Genomic DNA, 17,044 nt, shown 5'->3' on the forward strand with positions numbered 1-17,044 from the left:
TTATGTATAACATAAGGCAATCGTAAATGTCTCCCTTTCAAAATGATGAATTAAAAACATCTGAGGTGATTCCCCCCTCCTCTCCAGAATTTAATTATTCAGTTTGTGCTATTAAGAGTCCAGAAACAATTATGGGAGGAAGGGAGCGGGGAGACGAGCTGAAAAATATCCATTGCACAATTACGTTGGGGATATGCACAAACACTGCCCTTTAACAGCAAGTATGTATGAAGAAGAAAAGCTGAGCCAAGTCCAGAGTTAATTAGATAAGGAGGGTAATGGTTATGGCCAATGTTCACTAGCACAATTTATGAAACTCAGACTGCCACCAATTTACATGTTTTGGATGTTCACAGACATATATATTTCCACAATCAACATGTGTGTGGACTGATGAAGTCAAATTTGAATGGAGAAAACATGGATTCCAAGTGAGATCCAGCTCAAATGTGAACAAGTCCCAAAAGTGAGGGTAAACATTGTAAATAAATATACTCCTGGTTGCATAGATAATTAAGAAATATATAAAAGTATGAAGCTGCATTATGCTGTGTCAGACCATTGTTCCATCTAACTCAGGGTTTCCCAAACTTGGGTCTTCAGCTGTTTTTGGACTACAACTCCCATCATCCTTAGTTAGCAGGACCAGTGGTCAGGGATGATAGGAATTGTAGTATGAAAACAGCTGGAGACCCAAGGTTGGGAAACCCTGAGCTAGCTCAATATCGTCAACAATGATGAAACAGCAGCTTTCTCAACTTTCAGGCAGGAGTCCTTTGAAGCCATACTTGGGTGTGCTTCAGTTTACCTCAGACCTTCTGCATACAAACCACAAGATCTACCCCTAAGCTATGAACCCTAGTTCATAAACCCACTAAAGATTAGAATCTACTCCAGAAAAAGTGCAGCTTTGGTATTCAGCTGACCAATGAAAAAGTAGCCCACTGCTCTGCTTCCAGATCTTTATTTGTTGGGTTTTTGTTGGGTTTTTGTTGTGAACTGTCTAGAGCTGTTATAGGGAGAGACATGCTATAAATATTTTAAATAAAATAAATAATAGGTCCCCTGGAAATTCAGAAATTGCTGATACTAACAAGTATCTGCCTGATCTTGATGGCAATGGCTCCTGATTTTGGATATCCTTTATTCCTGGCAAGGCTTTACCCCCTTCCCCCACCCCAAATTGCCAACAGCATTCACTGGAGAGGTTTCTAAGTTTTCATATTGTGCCTAATCAGAAAGAATGCAAGCTGGGGGAACGGGAGGCACATTATTTTTTTAAAGTCAGAAACTTGATCTGATTCAAATTTTGAAAAGAAAACGGGAACATTCATGTAAAAGCAGTCTTTTTGTAGCTATGCTCATTCCAAGGTGAGAACACCATGAAAATGAGATTCCCTGGGCAGTTTGTATGGGTTCTCTCTGCACTATTAGAAGCTGACAGCAATAGCTCACATGTTATATCTTTACATCTCTAGTGGATATAACACATAAATCAGAACAGAGCATCTGTGATTCACTACCTTTGGCAATATAAGAAATCCTGCTTAGAGCCTAAGAACTGTGTGGACCCTCTTATAAGCAATATATCACCTGAGTACTGTCAGGTTCTACAGAAAACTCCAGAGTGTGATTTACTATATTAATTACAGTCTTGTGGCTTCGTGCTGCTAAGCCTGAAATTACAACCGCATTCCAAAGTTGATTTAAGAATATTATTTGGTTAGGAATACAGCACAGCTTATTATGATTAATGTAATAAAATATTTATTCCATATTCTGTTTTTTCTTTGTTTCTCTGTTTAGTGCCCTACTTAGGAGGCCTGTACAAAAGTTGTAGCATCACATTACCAAGGCCAGACTGGATGCGATGGCAACAATATGCGTCTGCCCTATTCAGGCATAAAGCATGTAGTGTAGAGGCAACTCCCAATTTACGCAGGGGTTATGTTCCAAGGCACTGTGCATTTAAGTGAAATCGCTTATATTTGAAACACCCCTGAAAAGGCCTGCTATATACTCTATAACAAGGTTGAAATCCGTACCAATTCCTCTTATCCTTCTCCCCACATGTTATGCAATGCTGACACACCATATTAATTGATTTTACCAGGCTGTCAGATGAAAGGCAATATAAGGAATATAATTGACATTATAGAATATCTGGAGGTCAGGAATGAAAAACAAGCGGCGCTGGTGTTTATAGATGCAGAGAAGGCCTTTGACAACATTTCATGGTTATTTATGAAAAAAACACACAATGGAAATGATAAATTTTGGAGAATCATTCTGTAGAGGAATTGACGCAGTTTATTCAGACCAACAGGCCATGCTGATTGTGAATAACATGACAACTGAAAAATGTAAAATAACGAAGGGTACAAGACAATTCACTAACAGAACAATTCTATATATGTATTATGTCAGGACCAGGAGATACACTGACAGAATTACCACCATATCCTATTCATGGAAGGAAGGGGGCAGGCACCCAACCGGAACGTTTTGTGTTTTTATGCTGTGAATGACCCTTTAATCTTTGGATGAAGGGTGGTATGTAATAAAGAAAAACAGGAAAACAGCACCCTCTGCATCCCTGGGCATGCTGCCATACCCTACCAATCAGGAATTGTGCTGGCGACGCTGTCCACATGCCCCCCAAACACGGAAGCAATCATTCAATGCATGATGATAGGGAAGACCCTTTACTGATAAACACATAGAATAATAAAATTGTGGAAGGGACCCTGAGCATCATCTAGTCCAGGGGTTGTCAACCTGGGCCCTACTGCCCACTAGTGGGTGTTTCAGGATTCTAGGTGGGCACTAGAGGGTTCTATGGCACAAGCTCAATCCTTCCATCGAGCACTGGTGGGCGGTAAGGAAATTTTACCATCCAAAAAGATGCATTAGTGGGTGGTAGGTATAAAAAGGTTGTCTACCCCTGATCTAGTCCAGCCCCCTGCAATGTAGGAATATGCAGCTGTCCCATATGGGGATCGAACCTGCAACCTTGTGTGAGGAGAACCTGAGCTTACAGGGTTAAACAGCTCAGAGTGTATGCCCTGCCTACTGTTGGGAGGGGGGAACTTCTGTGTCATTTCCGAGAGACTCAAGCCTTTGTTCTTTCTCTCTACTTTCGCTTTTGAGGAGAGAGGACGTGTTTTCACGATGCTGTTCGCTGTGATAGATAATGGATAGTCTGCTGTAAATAAAACTGCTTTTAGCTGCTAAGATCCTGAGTGGACTTTATTTAAGCACACTGAAGAATGCCCTGGAGTTTTTTGCAGTCTTTCTCTTGCCGCTGTTGATCTCTGCTTTGCTCAGGAATGTGGACTTTGGAATGCCGGCCAGAGGCCTGTGCAGCGGAAGCGTGCCGGACGCTTATCTGAGCAATAAATCAATCTGCTCGACACCTTGGCATTATCAGCACCATGCTCTAGTCATCTGAGCTATCCAGGTGATCATGATAATACGAAAACCCATTTATAGATAAGCATCTGTGTTGGGCAGTGGCTTGATATATAGTAGGGTAGCAGGTACAAGTGTCCCTATATGGCACTAGCTTCATGCTAGGAATGCATTCACTCCTTGCATAACTGTCTGCCATGGAGATTCCAAGGACTCAGAATCCTGTCTAGAGCAAGTAGGTTAACAACCCTACAGAGGACTATCTGGGAGCATCCTGGCCATTGCTGCCTTTAGGGGTCCTAATTTGGCTCCCAAGGCTCTTTATCCCCAAATCACACCCACCTGCCCCACCCCCAATATTGTATGTCACATCACAGGTGAGGCAGGTAAATGCCAGCCTGTCATCACATTGAAGTCCATTTCCAAGCTGCAAAGTCAAAGGGAGGGAAATTTATTGCATCAGGTCTTGTGTTGCTGTGAAGTTGCACTACTGATGGTGTGTAGGAATATGTAATAAGTCATAAATATGCTCTTGTACTGTGCCACTGACACCCTGCCTATATAAGTGCTGGAATATACTGAGAGTCAGTGTGGTCAGTTGGTTAGAGTGTTAGACTATGATTTGGGAGACCAGGTTTCAAATCCCTGCTCATCCATGAAGCTCACTGGGAGACAGTGGACCAGGCTCCATCAGTCATTGCATTAAGGCTCTTCAATGCTGACCAGCGTATTGAGTATTCATTCATTCTGACTGGTTTGTGAGAAGGTTATAAGGCATTACATCAGGCAACTTTCATCCCACACTTTCCATTGCATTTTCCTGTTACTTCGCTTATCACAAAAAACCCGACTTTTTTGAAGGGGTGGGTGGGGAGTGGGCTTGTTGTGCAAGAACACCAAATCAACTTGAATTGCAGAGCCTGAACTTTTCGATATGTGATTGTATCACACCTCAGAATAGCAACAGTCCAGAATAGCCCATTGTCTCTCAAAAGCCAAGTCATGTGCGCTGGACCAGGAAATGAACTTTTTATAGCATGAGCCTCTGCTCTGATTTATTAATTGAAGTAGGTCAAGCAAGAATAGAAACAATTATTGAAACTTGGCACCTGGGAATCCAACCAAATTCTTAGTGGATGTAAGTAAACTAGAGTCCGTGAATCTAAGAGAGAAGTTATACCATTTGAAATCTGGTCTGTCATCTTCAGACTTTTTTCAAAACAAAACAAAAAACAGAATAATAACTATTTCTTCTGTAAATGTAAAGGCTGTAACTTGGATGTCATAGCCAATCAGGGGTCAGAGACTGGAACTGGAACACAGGATAACCAGCTTCCTCTTCCTGCCCTTCCCAGAAATGACTGGTGACTTTTTAGTGCTTAGAGCAGCAGATGATGCTCTTCACACAGCCCAAGGTTGGTAAAAAACCAGTGAAATAAGCAAAGTGATTTGATGGCTTGCTTGCCCTGTAATGGCATGCAAAATCTCCCACCTGAAGAATGCTGCTCACACTTCCTGCTGGTAAAACCAACCCTGACGGCTCTCTTCTAATCTTAAAGAGGGATTTCCCTCTTCCCTCGCTTCAGCTGCTGATTGTCATCATACCTGGTTAAGGGCCAGCAAATTGTGGTGAAGGTTATTTCTAAACTCAGAACCTGTCACTCAACAAACTCCAGATCCCTAAACCATGTCTAGTGGCTATATAACTCCAAGAGCATATATTATATTTGCTAATGTTGGAAGAGTTGATGAGACTCTTAGTTCATAATAGCATAATAGCCTCATTGCAGGCTGTCATTCACTTTCCTCATGCAAGAATGAAGAAACCCATAATCCATGTGACTTATGTTGTGACAAGTGCTGCTACAATAATTGGATGACTGTCTAGACATAGACAGGAGGCTGTTTTGGTATGGTATGTTGGCAGTCAAAATTCTGCCGACATGGAAAGTTCTAATTGTTGAGTGTGTGTGTTACCTACCCTGAAGAATGGTCACTCTGAGTGGCTTAAACTGGAGTTCCTTTATTCTATACTGAACTCATTCATTCATTCATTCAATCATTTAGCATTTGCATTATTTTTACTTATTTTTGTAGAAGTAATTTTCTGAAGACTGGCACAATATAGCCTCTGAAAATCTGTGATTGTAATGATCACATTGTGGCTGATCAATTTCATGTTGCTATAGCAGATTACTCCCCCACCCCCAATGTAACTAGGTGGCATTTGTCAGTGATGTGGGACGTTGTGCAGGTTTCTTCTGAAACTAATGTGTTTGAAGCTTCAGGATCAATGTCTTATATAGAGACGGTGACATCAGCGATGGAAGAGACATTAACAGAACAATCCTGCACATGTTTACTCAGATGTTAACCCCATTGAGCTCAATGTCCTATGTGTGTTTACATGGGCATGCACTGAATTCAAGTGTATAGAATTGCAGGGGTTCAGCACATTCTTATGCATGTTTACTTGGAAGTGAGTCACAATGTGTTCATTGGGGTTAACCCCTAGTGCATAGTATCAGAATCTTACAATACAGAAATTGGAACATTCCATTGTCAAAGGTACACTGGTATTATTATTATTATTATTATTATTATCATTATTATTATTAGTAGTAGTAGTAGTAGTAGTATACCGCCCTATACCCTTAGGTCTCAGGGCGGTTCACAACATAAAATCACAATATAAAACACAAAATACATAATAAAAACAAAAACAACCCAATAATCCCCCTCAACACATTTTAAAAGGGCATTAGATGCCAACCAGCTAAAGGCCTGGTTAAAGAGGAATGTTTTTGCCAGGCCCCTAAAGGTGTGTACAGTGGTACCTCGGGTTACAGACATTCAGGTTACAGATGCTTCAGGTTACAGACTCTGCTAACCCAGAAATAGTACCTCTGGTTAAGAACTTTGCTTCAGGATGAGAACAGAAATTATGCTCTGGTGGTGCGGCAGCAGCGGGAGCCCCCATTAGCTAAAGTGGTGCTTCAGGTTAAGAACAGTTTCAGGTTAAGAACGGACCTCCAGAACAAATTAAGTTCTTAACCCGAGGTACCACTGTAATGAAGGCGCCAGCCAAACCTCCCTGAGCCTCCACAAATGGGCCCATTCTGGGTGGCCGCCGTCTGAATCTCTCAAGGAGGAGGCACACAAAGAAGGACCTCAGAGGATGATCTCAGGGTCCAGATTGGCTCATATGGAAAGAGGCGGTCCTTGAGGTATTGCGGTCCTGAGCCATTTAGAATGAATGAAACAGGGCAAAGTCACGGGCAGGATGGAGACAGCACAAAGAAGGGGCATAACTGGCACCACATCTCACCCTTTTAATCCACACAGATGCCCCCGTTGATGCCTTAATCTTGCACCAGCCCTAGGCCTGGTGCAAAAAAAACCCAAAACCCTCCTATTGACTTTGGTGGAGGGGGGGGGGAATTGTATCCATGATAGCCCTGCCACATCACCATGACAGAGCATAGGATATAGTGTAACTCAGCCTTCAACAACATGGTGCCCTTGGTATCTTTGGACTGCAATCCCCATCAACCCCAGCCAACATGACCAATGATTGGGGGTGATGGAAGCTGCAGTCCAGCAAAACCAGGAGAACATCAGGAGGTGGCGCCACTCATAACCACATCATGCTACCACCAGAATATAAACCTGTCACTGGTAGACCATGGCCATATCCGCACCATACATTGAAAGCACTCACCTACCACTTTAATAGTCCTGTGATTCCAAATCTAGCCTGGTCAGGTGCAACATGCTCTCCTTCTATCTCACAAAACAACTGAGCATCCAAGTCCAGGGACCGTGTGTTTCAGCTGTTTGCTGTTGTTCATTATTCTCTCTCTGTCTCCCTTTGCATTCCACAGGCCACTCTCCCACAGGGGCAGGATCTGCCCTACACCCCCTTTCTGTGCTGACCACAAGGGAGACCCACCCCATGACAAGTAGCGGTGACCTCTGTGTGTGTGTGGGGGGGTTGTGACCTACCTGCTCCTGGTAGGCTCCTGCACCCTTGAAAATCTCTTTATGACAGGCAGTTATGCAACAGGTGAAGGTGTTCCTAGCATGGAGCTTGTTCTAAAAATGGACCTGCTGTCTGTTGAGCATGGAAATCCTGCTGGGGCAACTGGTTGGCAACTCTCCCTGTGTATCTTTCTGGTTCACAATCTTCTCCAACCTGGATACTGTTCAATAAAGGCATTGGCAATGTCGCCTGCATTGTTTCGTTGACAGATCACTATCTCCCACCCCCTCCTTGTGTGACCTAGTTCCAGCTAGACTCTAGGTGGGGCTTTTGATGGGCTCCATGGCTCCTCCACCTCCTCCACTCTGTTTACTCAGGTTTCCTAAACTGGGGTGGAGGCTACCTAGTTTCAGGCCTACCTACTTTCAGGCTACCTAGGTGAAATGGGGAAGAGCCTCCACCGGGTGTCTTCTTCTTCTTTGGTGACCACTCATAGCTGAATAAGACAGCCTTCCATGAATATGGTCTTAACAGTCTTCCTGTAGGTGACTGTGGAGGCCAGTTCTGGATCCACACGTCCTTCCACAGTGGGGACATAGGTTTCTGGGCAGGAATTGATCACAGTGAGGGTTTGCCAAACGTGCCTTCCTGTTAGCTCGTTTCCGCCTTTCGTCCTGAGTTTGTGCTTCTTCAAAGTTCACAACGCCTTTGGTGAAGGCTCTTCTCCAATTGGAGCGCTCACAGACTAGTGATTCCCAGTTGTCGGTGTTTAAACTACATTTTTTAAAAAATATTTGCCTCGAGAGCATCTTTAAACCTCTTTTGTTGCCCACCGGCATAACGCTTACCATTCTTAGGTTTGGAACAGAGTATTGCTTTGGAAGACTGAATCAGGCATCCGAACAACATGACCAGTCCAATGAAGTTGATGTTGAAGAATCATTGCTTCGACACCAGTGATCTCTGCTTCTTCCAGTACACTGGCATTTGTTCACCTGTCTTCCCAAGTGATATGGGATAAGGCAGTCAGCTGCAGGTGAAGGGGTGGAGAGCATAGGAGCCAATTCCTAGGGGCTGAGGTCCCTTCACCCCCAATAAAATATTTGAGGGGGTCAGGGTCCGTCTCCCCCCAAATTGATGGACATTGCATTCAAATGGTGTGGGTACACCACATCATATGATTAATTATGTGGTGTGGGGCTTACCTGGGCACCACCCAATATTTTATTCAAATCAGTGCCTTTGCTGAGCACTGGAGACAATACAGGTTTCCTTTGCCGCATCTAAAACCAAACCAAAACCTGGAAAACATTATTTTATATATATTTCAAACAGATACGGAATCATACAGCAGAAAGAGGGAGGACATGGATACATAATAATACAGAGAGCCTCTTTTGCATTGAAAATAGGACAATAAAACTCCTCAAGCCATTTAGTCACAGCCCTTGATCATAATTCATTTGCATGGGCTAATTTCATTTTAGAAAACATTTAGTCCTTGTCACAGTGATCAACATTAAATATGATGTCGTGTCAAAACAGCTGACATGCAAATTGTATGCCTGTCAGCATTTCACAATAAGCATGAAGTCAGCTGCACACACACACACACACACACACACACCTCTTTCTTGCTGGGGAAACCAGGGCACTTGAAGAGCAAGTCAGAATGGTCTTTCTTCTTTCATAACATCACCTTTGTGGGAGTTGATCAGCAGTGCACACACTTCACTGGCACATGAAGAATACCTCAGAGCGAGGTGGAGGAAGGTATATGGTCACTACCTAGCAATGTTTCTTGATCCTTGTTATTGCTGAAATAGGTCTTCCTTGATCTCTTAGTTGTATGGGGGTGGGGAGAGAATGCACCTCATCTCCTGCATCCCATAAGACTAGAGACCCCAAAGCACTGCTTCCTCCTCCTCCTCCTCTTGCAGCCTCTATTGGACCAAGTTCTTTTGGTGTGGGATTAGACCAGCATACTGGAGATTTAGTACATATAGCCTGCACTCTTTCCTTCAACAATGCACTGTTGTTTCAGGGGAGGGGTTTTTAACCTTTCCCCCATGATGCAGTCCTAATCAAAACTGTCTCCTTATTATGGAAACTTCAACCAAGGGCTAACAGCAGCTTCCGTTGGCATAGTCTGACCCCTTCCTTCGGTAATCCTCACAGAACTCTAGCCAAATGGTTGCCATTAATTTGATTTTGAATTGATTTTAGAATGAACTGATTTTAGAATACAGTTCAATTAATTGATTGTGATTTTATGTAAACTGTGTTACTTTTATTGTTGTTAGCCGCTTTGAGCCCAGCTTCAGCTGGGGAGGGCGGGATATAAATAAAATTATTATTATTATTATTATTATTATTATTATTATTATTGCCAGCTCCTAGTGGCTGCTGAGGTTCCTTCACCTCCCCCATAAAATATTTGAGGCCCCCACCCAAGTTGATGTGCATTGCTACTTAAATGGTGTGTGTGCATCACCTCTTGTGATCAATTATGTGGGGTGGGGCTTATCTACCCCCCTTTTTTTATTCAAGTTGGCACCCTTGGTAGCTTCTTTTGTTTTTGTGCGAGGGGGGGGGGGCAACGAAAGTGGCATGCTAATAAGGTTAAACACCCTTCCCTCTGTGCTGTGTTCCCAGTCTTAGTAGCAGTAATAGTAGTTAAAGTATCAATGAAAACCCCTTTCACAATGTAATCATCATACAGTTATAATACAGTAACAAACACACCGAAACTCATATTCTCTCAATGGTTTGCATGTTAAAGAACAGAGATCATGATCAAAGGAAATGGAGTCTGTTAACAATTTCTATGAAAAGAGAATTAAACATATGAGCTGGCTTGGATTATTTACTTCTATAAATCCCAATTATGATCCTACTCTGGGGCCAAGGTTGCTGACAGATGAATGTATGTTTAAGTGAATATGAAGAATGAAGGGGATACATGTTCTTGAAAAAAAGCTGGAAGTAATAGCTATGCTCATTTATAATGGTTTTTACTTATTGCTGGTTTTAACTTGGCTAGGAACCATGATTGAGGGATGTGCTAGAAATCTTATCAGAAAGACCCAAACTTTTGTACACATTATTTGGCTAGAGAACTGCACTGCAAAATTTGGAAAATTGTGGAATTTGAAGGATGGCTGTGTTTTAGTTCGTGCATTTTGGGGGAGGAAGCGTGAATTAGGTAGGTTTGCCTTTAAATGTAAATTCAGTTGGATTTCTCCCCTATCCCTTCCTGCGGCCTTCCAGATGTTGTTGGACTCCCATCAGCTCCAACCAGCATGGTCAATGTCAGGGATGTTGGGAGTTGGATCCCTGTAGCATCTGGAGGGCTTCAGATTTTCCATCCCTGCCGTAGACGTATCACTATATTTTTGCCACTTGTAGCAAACTGCACTGCAATTAAAACATTTTGCTCTGTGTCAACATACTGTATTGCACAAATATGTATTATGCTGAAAGAGACATCTGATTTACCACGCTGAAAAGTGCATTTCATTAAAAGTGTTTTCGATGTATTAAATGTGGCTTTAGTTTTGTGTTGTTGTTGGAACCAGCGCAACCTCTGGTTTCACAAATGAAATGGTTTGAGAATGGGGGTTACCTTTCTTAATTGGGTGTCTGCACAGAACAGTGGAGAGTTTTTCTATTTTCTAGCTTCTTCCAAAATGCAGACCAACTCAAATCTCATATTCCGTGCCTATTACAAATCTCCCTGCACAAAAAATGTGAACCAGTGACTAGCTGGTTTTTCATATCCTTAATAACATCATTTGTGAAACTGAAGTTGGCTTTCCAAACATGGCAGGTATGTAATACGTGATACCCTTGCGATCTTTGTGAACATTAATTTCCCCCCTTTTGTTTAAAGGAAAATTTAAATTTGAGAAAAAAAGCGTTATCTCCTAAACTCATTCCGTTCCCATCTCTTCTTTTGCCTCTCCCAGACCAAGATGAGAGAGCTGCAGAACTGAGCAGAGAGCAAAATGAGAAAACCATTCGCAGTACCCAGACAGCCCTCCGAAACTTCAGGGAGTTTCTCATCTCTAAGTATCCCTCGGAAACCCGGGAGATCTACATCATTCCTTGCAAAGAGCTGGATGCTTACTTAGCATCGTTCTTTGTCGATGCCCGGCAGAAGGATGGTTCGGAATACGAGCCAAATAGTTTGGCCAATTACCAATGTGGGCTGGAGAGGTATCTCAAGGAGCACCGATACGGATACAGCATTACCAGGGACAAGGAATTCAAGAGGTCTCAAGAAGCCCTGAAGCAGAAGCAGATAGAGCTGAGGTGCAAAGGGAAAGGCAACAAGCCACACAAGTCCATGAAGCTTACCTTTGCAGATGAGCTTATCTTACGCAAGAGAGGCCTACTGAGTCGATACAACCCCGAGGGACTGCTGAACCTTGTCTGGCTTAACAACACCAAGGCGTTTGGCCATTGTACCGGCTTCCACGGCTCCACCCTCAAATGGGGGGACATTAGGCTTCGGGTGACAGAGACAGGGCTGGAATATTTGGAATGGATGGGTCAAGACAGCGGCGATGGGAGCACCAAAACCAAGAGGACGAGCACGGACTCCAGAGTGTACGCAACACAACATGCTCCACAGACCTGCCCCGTGCAAGACTACAAGGAGTACGCACAAAGGCGCCCCCCTGCAATGCGATATGAGGACGCTCCCTTCTACTTGTCCATCAAGCCAGTTGTTAACCTAGCTGCACTTCATTGGTACAATTGCCAAGCCCTAGGTAAAAATAAGCTGGCCAAGATGGTCAAGACGATGTGCGAGAAGGGGAACATCCCTGGTAGGAAGACCAACTTCAGCGTGTACCAGAGCTGCAGCACACTCTCCGAAGCTCAAAGCAACCAGCTGGTTCTGATTTGCAACAACTTAAGCCAGCAGGCTGCTCAGTCCATGGCGAACCATTCCGGCTCTGGCAACTTCATCGTGTCTGCATCTTATGACTCTTCTTCAGACACGGCTTGAGAGGACTCAAGATGGGAACATGTTGCGTTTGAAGCTGTGGGTCTGTGCCCAGGGACACACATCAGTTGTGATTCTACACGGCTACCCTCCTGACTCACCTTTCCCCAGTGTTAATTCACTTTATTAAAACAAATAATATATAAATATAAATATATATTCTTTTTACAAAGACGTGAATAGAAATAGTTTAGTATAACTTATATAGTATTTATAGTGCTGATATGGGGGGGAATGAAACCTACTTATAGGGTGCTAATTTAATGGTAGATTTTCAAAATGGGAAAAAATTTTCAGGCATATACAAGGCAGGCCATAGTCTTTAGGCAGAAGCAAGCAACACTACGCACTTAAGTCAGTTGTAACACAGCCATATCGTGAGAAGACCCTCTGTGAAGAAAACATGGTTCACAAGTGGCAACTGAGCACTGGGGACACCGTGCCCAATATTGGTGCCCCAAAGTGCTTTTCTGCACCTCCTGTTTATTGCCTTTGAGCTTGTGCAGAAGATGTTGTCATTAAATCATGTCCAAAATGCATCACTTGCACCTAAACATATTTGTTTTTTTTTTTTTTAAAAAAAAATAACGAGTGTATATTCCCCTTGATGCTTCATGTCTTTTGAAAGTTTGCTGTTAATATGACATGAATTCAGTATTGTGTGTGGAAGGAAGAGGGATAATTTTCTATTTTCTTTCTTGCCGGCAAATATGGTTCTTTTCCAGCCTGATTTAAGGGGGAGAGAAGGAACAAAGAAAATGGGATGCAGCTTACTGGAGCATTTTTCCTCTATTTTTCATTTGCTCCTTGTGTCTCAGTTGTGCCAGCTTGTGGGGTGGGGAAGACATGATAATGATCAACAAAGTGAAAAATAACAGTGGTCGTAAAAAAAAAGTATAATATTTATCCATATGCAAAAACAAGTGCCATGGCAAAAAACTAGACTGTTACACAAACAAACAATCTTAACTTTCCCTAGCTGAAAACCAGTGTTTTAGCACTTTTGTGACAAGTCATTTTTAAAATATATATATACTGTCAAAGATTCAGCTCTAGATGCTACACCAACAGCCACAATGCAAAACAGAATTATAAGGTTGCTTAAATTGTGGCCAGCATTTGTATTTCCTTGATAAAATACAGCAATAACAGCAAAAACAATGCCCCCCCCCAACTCCCAGAAACCATGAAAAGCTGAGAGTACAGTCGCAAACTTCATTTTGTTGTTGTTTTAATGGGGGGGATTTTTCTAGGGAATCAACATGAAAACAGAGAGACCTCCCTGCCCCTCTAAGTTCCAAGCACACTTGTTGTGTGATGCTCCATAATAAACACACATGCTTTTTGGAGTCTTTGTCCTGGCTAGATCTGGAGAGAACTGGGCTTTCTTTTTCAAGGCTCAAGCACAGTTGTTCCCCAGCAGCAGGGTTTCCCTGCCATACAGTACATCAAGGGTAGCCAATGTGGGGCCCTCCATATGGTGTTGGGACTCCCAGATTGCATCATCGCCAGCCAGCATAGCCAATGACCAAGGATGATCAGAGTTGTAGTCTGGAAGCATCTTCCCAATACACTGGCTACCTCTACAATACAGTCATACCTTGGAAGTTGAACGCCTTGCGACTCGAACGCTTTGGCTCCCGAACGCCTCAAACCCGGAAGCGAGTGTTCCGGTTTGCAAATGCTCTTTGGAACCCAAATGTCCAACGCTTGTTATGCGGGTTCTGATTGGCTGCAGGAACTTCCTGCAGCCAATCGGAAGCCACACCTTGGTTTCCAAATGTTTTGGAAGTCAAACGGACTTCCAGAATGGATTCCATTTGACTTCCAAGGTACGACTGTATGTGATTCTTACAGATTGCCACACTACCAGTGTGTACAGAGGGCACCAGATTGAGGAAAGCTGATCTGGCCCCATATTCCATTATATACAACTCAGCACTAGGAAATCTGTAGCGGGGGGCCGGGGGACTTTTGATCTATATGCCACATTTAATCCTCCTGGTGATTTGATTCTCCCATCACATATTTTAGGAAATTTGCATTGTTTCATTACAGAACAATTTTCTATTGAGCAAATTTTTTATAGTATATTAAATCTCATGCAGTAACATCTGATGGGGGGGCAACTTGAATAAAATATGGGGGGCAGGAATGCATAATTGATCATTAGACATGGCACATGCACACCATTTCAATGGCAATGCTCATCAACTTTGAGGGGGGACAGGCCCCTCAAATATTTTATGGGGGGGAGGGAGAAGGGACCTCAGCCCATAGGAGTTGGCCCCTATGCATCTGATGTTTTCTAACTCAAGAATAACCAACTATTCATGTGGGGCCTAAAAGCAGATCTGGAAGCCCTTTGTCTGTGCCTGATGTATGGGGCAGATGAAAGAGCAGCTAGGACTTTTGCACCTTTAATTGCTGTGTAGAAGAGGGGATTTCAGCATCGCAATCTGCTTAAGGTGCAATAGCCCTGTCTACATTTTCATTTGGCCACCAAGGCTATTATATAGTCTTTGCCCATATTTCCACTCATAAGGATAAAAAAAAAATGTTTTCATGTTACAGGAGCCATTCCATACATAGTTGCATCTCTCTTTGGGAGTTTATAATGCTCCAGCTTTGCTTGAGCACATTGCCCCTTAACTTGTAGCACTCTTATTGGTAGATGTCATCAACTTTAGTACAGAACCTGCCCATTTGTGTAGAGATCAGTTTGTGCAGCAAAATATACTTCCCCTCTTCCCTTGACTGCTAAGAATATGGAAGTTGGTTGTCCCTGTTTTCTTCTAACCAATTCCCTGTTCCAACTGAAGTCAACTTTTTTAGCAGTTTTTTTGGGGGGGGGAGGGGAGGAGTAATTTGCTTCTAAAAAATAAATAAATCTCTGTCTTGCCAAAAAATAAAAAAATTCTATGCATTGTGTAATTCAGTGATGTTCCTGTTAAATATGCATGTTTTATCAATGCATTTGTGATCTTTGTAGGATTGTTAACCATTGCTGCTATAACCATTTATTGTAGTTAAATGGGGGGAAATGGTACAGTTTACTGTGAGGGCTGTGCAAGTTAATAGTTTTATGTGTGACATTACAACTTGTATCTTTTTTATTTTTTATTTATATATTTTTTAATCTGGAGTTCATACTAGTGCCTTCTGTAGAAGGAAAATATAATATGTTGTGGTTGATAAATCGTGCCAAATTTTCAAGTCATGTTGTTCTAAGACATCCAGTCTGTGACCAGGGCAAACAAATAGTTAATGTGTTATTTTGGGCCCAACTTTATATTGTTATTATAAATCATTTAAATAGCACTTTTAAAATGTCCTAGGTGGGTCACTATGATTCTTATTATACAGTTGGGGAAACCGTGGCTTCCCAGGGTGCATCAAGATGACAGACTTTAACTGGTTTAGCAATCATTTCTTTTTCCCATGGAACCCAAAAAATCTATTGTAACTGTGAGGGGGGATGCTAAAGATATAACAGAATTCTCAGCTATTCACAGTCTAAGGATTTAGTGAAACTTTGGCCCTGGGAAAGACTACCTTTTATCTTTACCAAGATAGTTCCTAATAAATTTTCATAAACCCTTCCCCCACAGTGTTGCAGTGTATTTAATGGGAGGTGCTGTAACCCTTCACAGTGTCTACAACATCATTTAAACACTGTCATCTCACCAAGCGAGTTGGCCACTAACAAGCTCTCAGTTTTGCAAATGGAAACCAGATAAGCAGTTGAGGTCTTTCCCCTAAATTAAATAACATAAAAGTGAAAAAAAAAGTTTAGGTGCTTGATGGCAAAGGATTCTTGGCTGGTGAAACAGGAAGTTGCTAACTGAGGAACTCTGGATCCCGCTTAGTTACATGATTTTGTGGAATTCTTTATCTGATTATTTAGTAAGCTTCACAGAGAGCCACATCTCCACAGTAGTGCACCTGCTTTGCATTCAGAAGGCGCCAAGTTCAATCCCCAGGGATGGGGAACATGTGGCCTTCCAGATGTTGGATTCCAGTTCCCATCAGCCCCAGGCAGCATGTCCAATGGTCAGGGATTATGAGAGTTGTAGTCCAAAGGAACATAGGTTTCCCATCATTGGTGTAGACCAGGCACCCCCAAACTTGGCCCTTCAGCTGTTTTGGGACTACAATTCCCATCATCCCTGACCACTGGTCCTGTTAGCTAGGGATGATGGGAGTTGTAGTCCCAAAACAGCTGGAGGGCCAAGTCTGGGGATGCCTGGTGTAGACACTACCAACCTAGATGGGCTAATGGTTTGTTTTGGTATAAGGCCATTTCCTATATTCCTGGAATAGGTAAGGTAAAGGAGGCTGTGGTCTAAACCACTGAGCCTCTTGGGCTTGCCTATCAGAAGGTCGGCGGTTTGAATCCCCGCAGCGGGGTGAGCTCCCGTTGCTCTATCCCCGCTCCTGCGAACCTAGCAGTTCGAAAGCACGGCAGTGCAAGTAGATAAATAAGTACCACTGTGGCGGGAAGGTAAATGGTGTTTCCATGCGCTCTGGTTTCTGTCACGGTGGCCCGTTGTGCCAGAAGTGGTTTAGTCATGCTGGCCACATGACCCAAAAAGCTGTCTGTGGATAAACACCTGCTCCCTCAGCCTGAAAGTGAGATG

At 42.9% G+C, this 17,044-nt stretch overlaps 1 protein-coding gene across 8 annotated transcripts in view; it reads left to right on the forward strand.

The window, feature by feature from the left end:
- KIAA1958 overlaps positions 1-17,044 on the forward strand; it is a 72,222-nt gene that overhangs the window by 24,173 nt on the left and 31,005 nt on the right. For 3 of the 8 annotated variants that reach the window (XM_080986766.1, XM_080986765.1, XM_080986767.1), the window contains one exon: positions 11,362-15,624. The exons of 4 other annotated variants lie outside the window; for them this stretch is intronic. In XM_080986766.1, coding sequence (XP_080842892.1) covers positions 11,362-12,407 — 1,046 coding nt within the window. In that variant the 3' untranslated portion in view covers positions 12,408-15,624. Of the gene's footprint in view, positions 1-11,361; positions 15,625-17,044 lie in introns of those variants that run through there. One more of the 8 variants, XM_080986772.1, reaches the window with a different exon arrangement.

The sequence above is a fragment of the Podarcis pityusensis genome (genome assembly GCF_964106645.2).
Source record: "Podarcis pityusensis genome assembly, chromosome: 17".
Taxonomy (NCBI): domain Eukaryota; kingdom Metazoa; phylum Chordata; class Lepidosauria; order Squamata; family Lacertidae; genus Podarcis; species Podarcis pityusensis.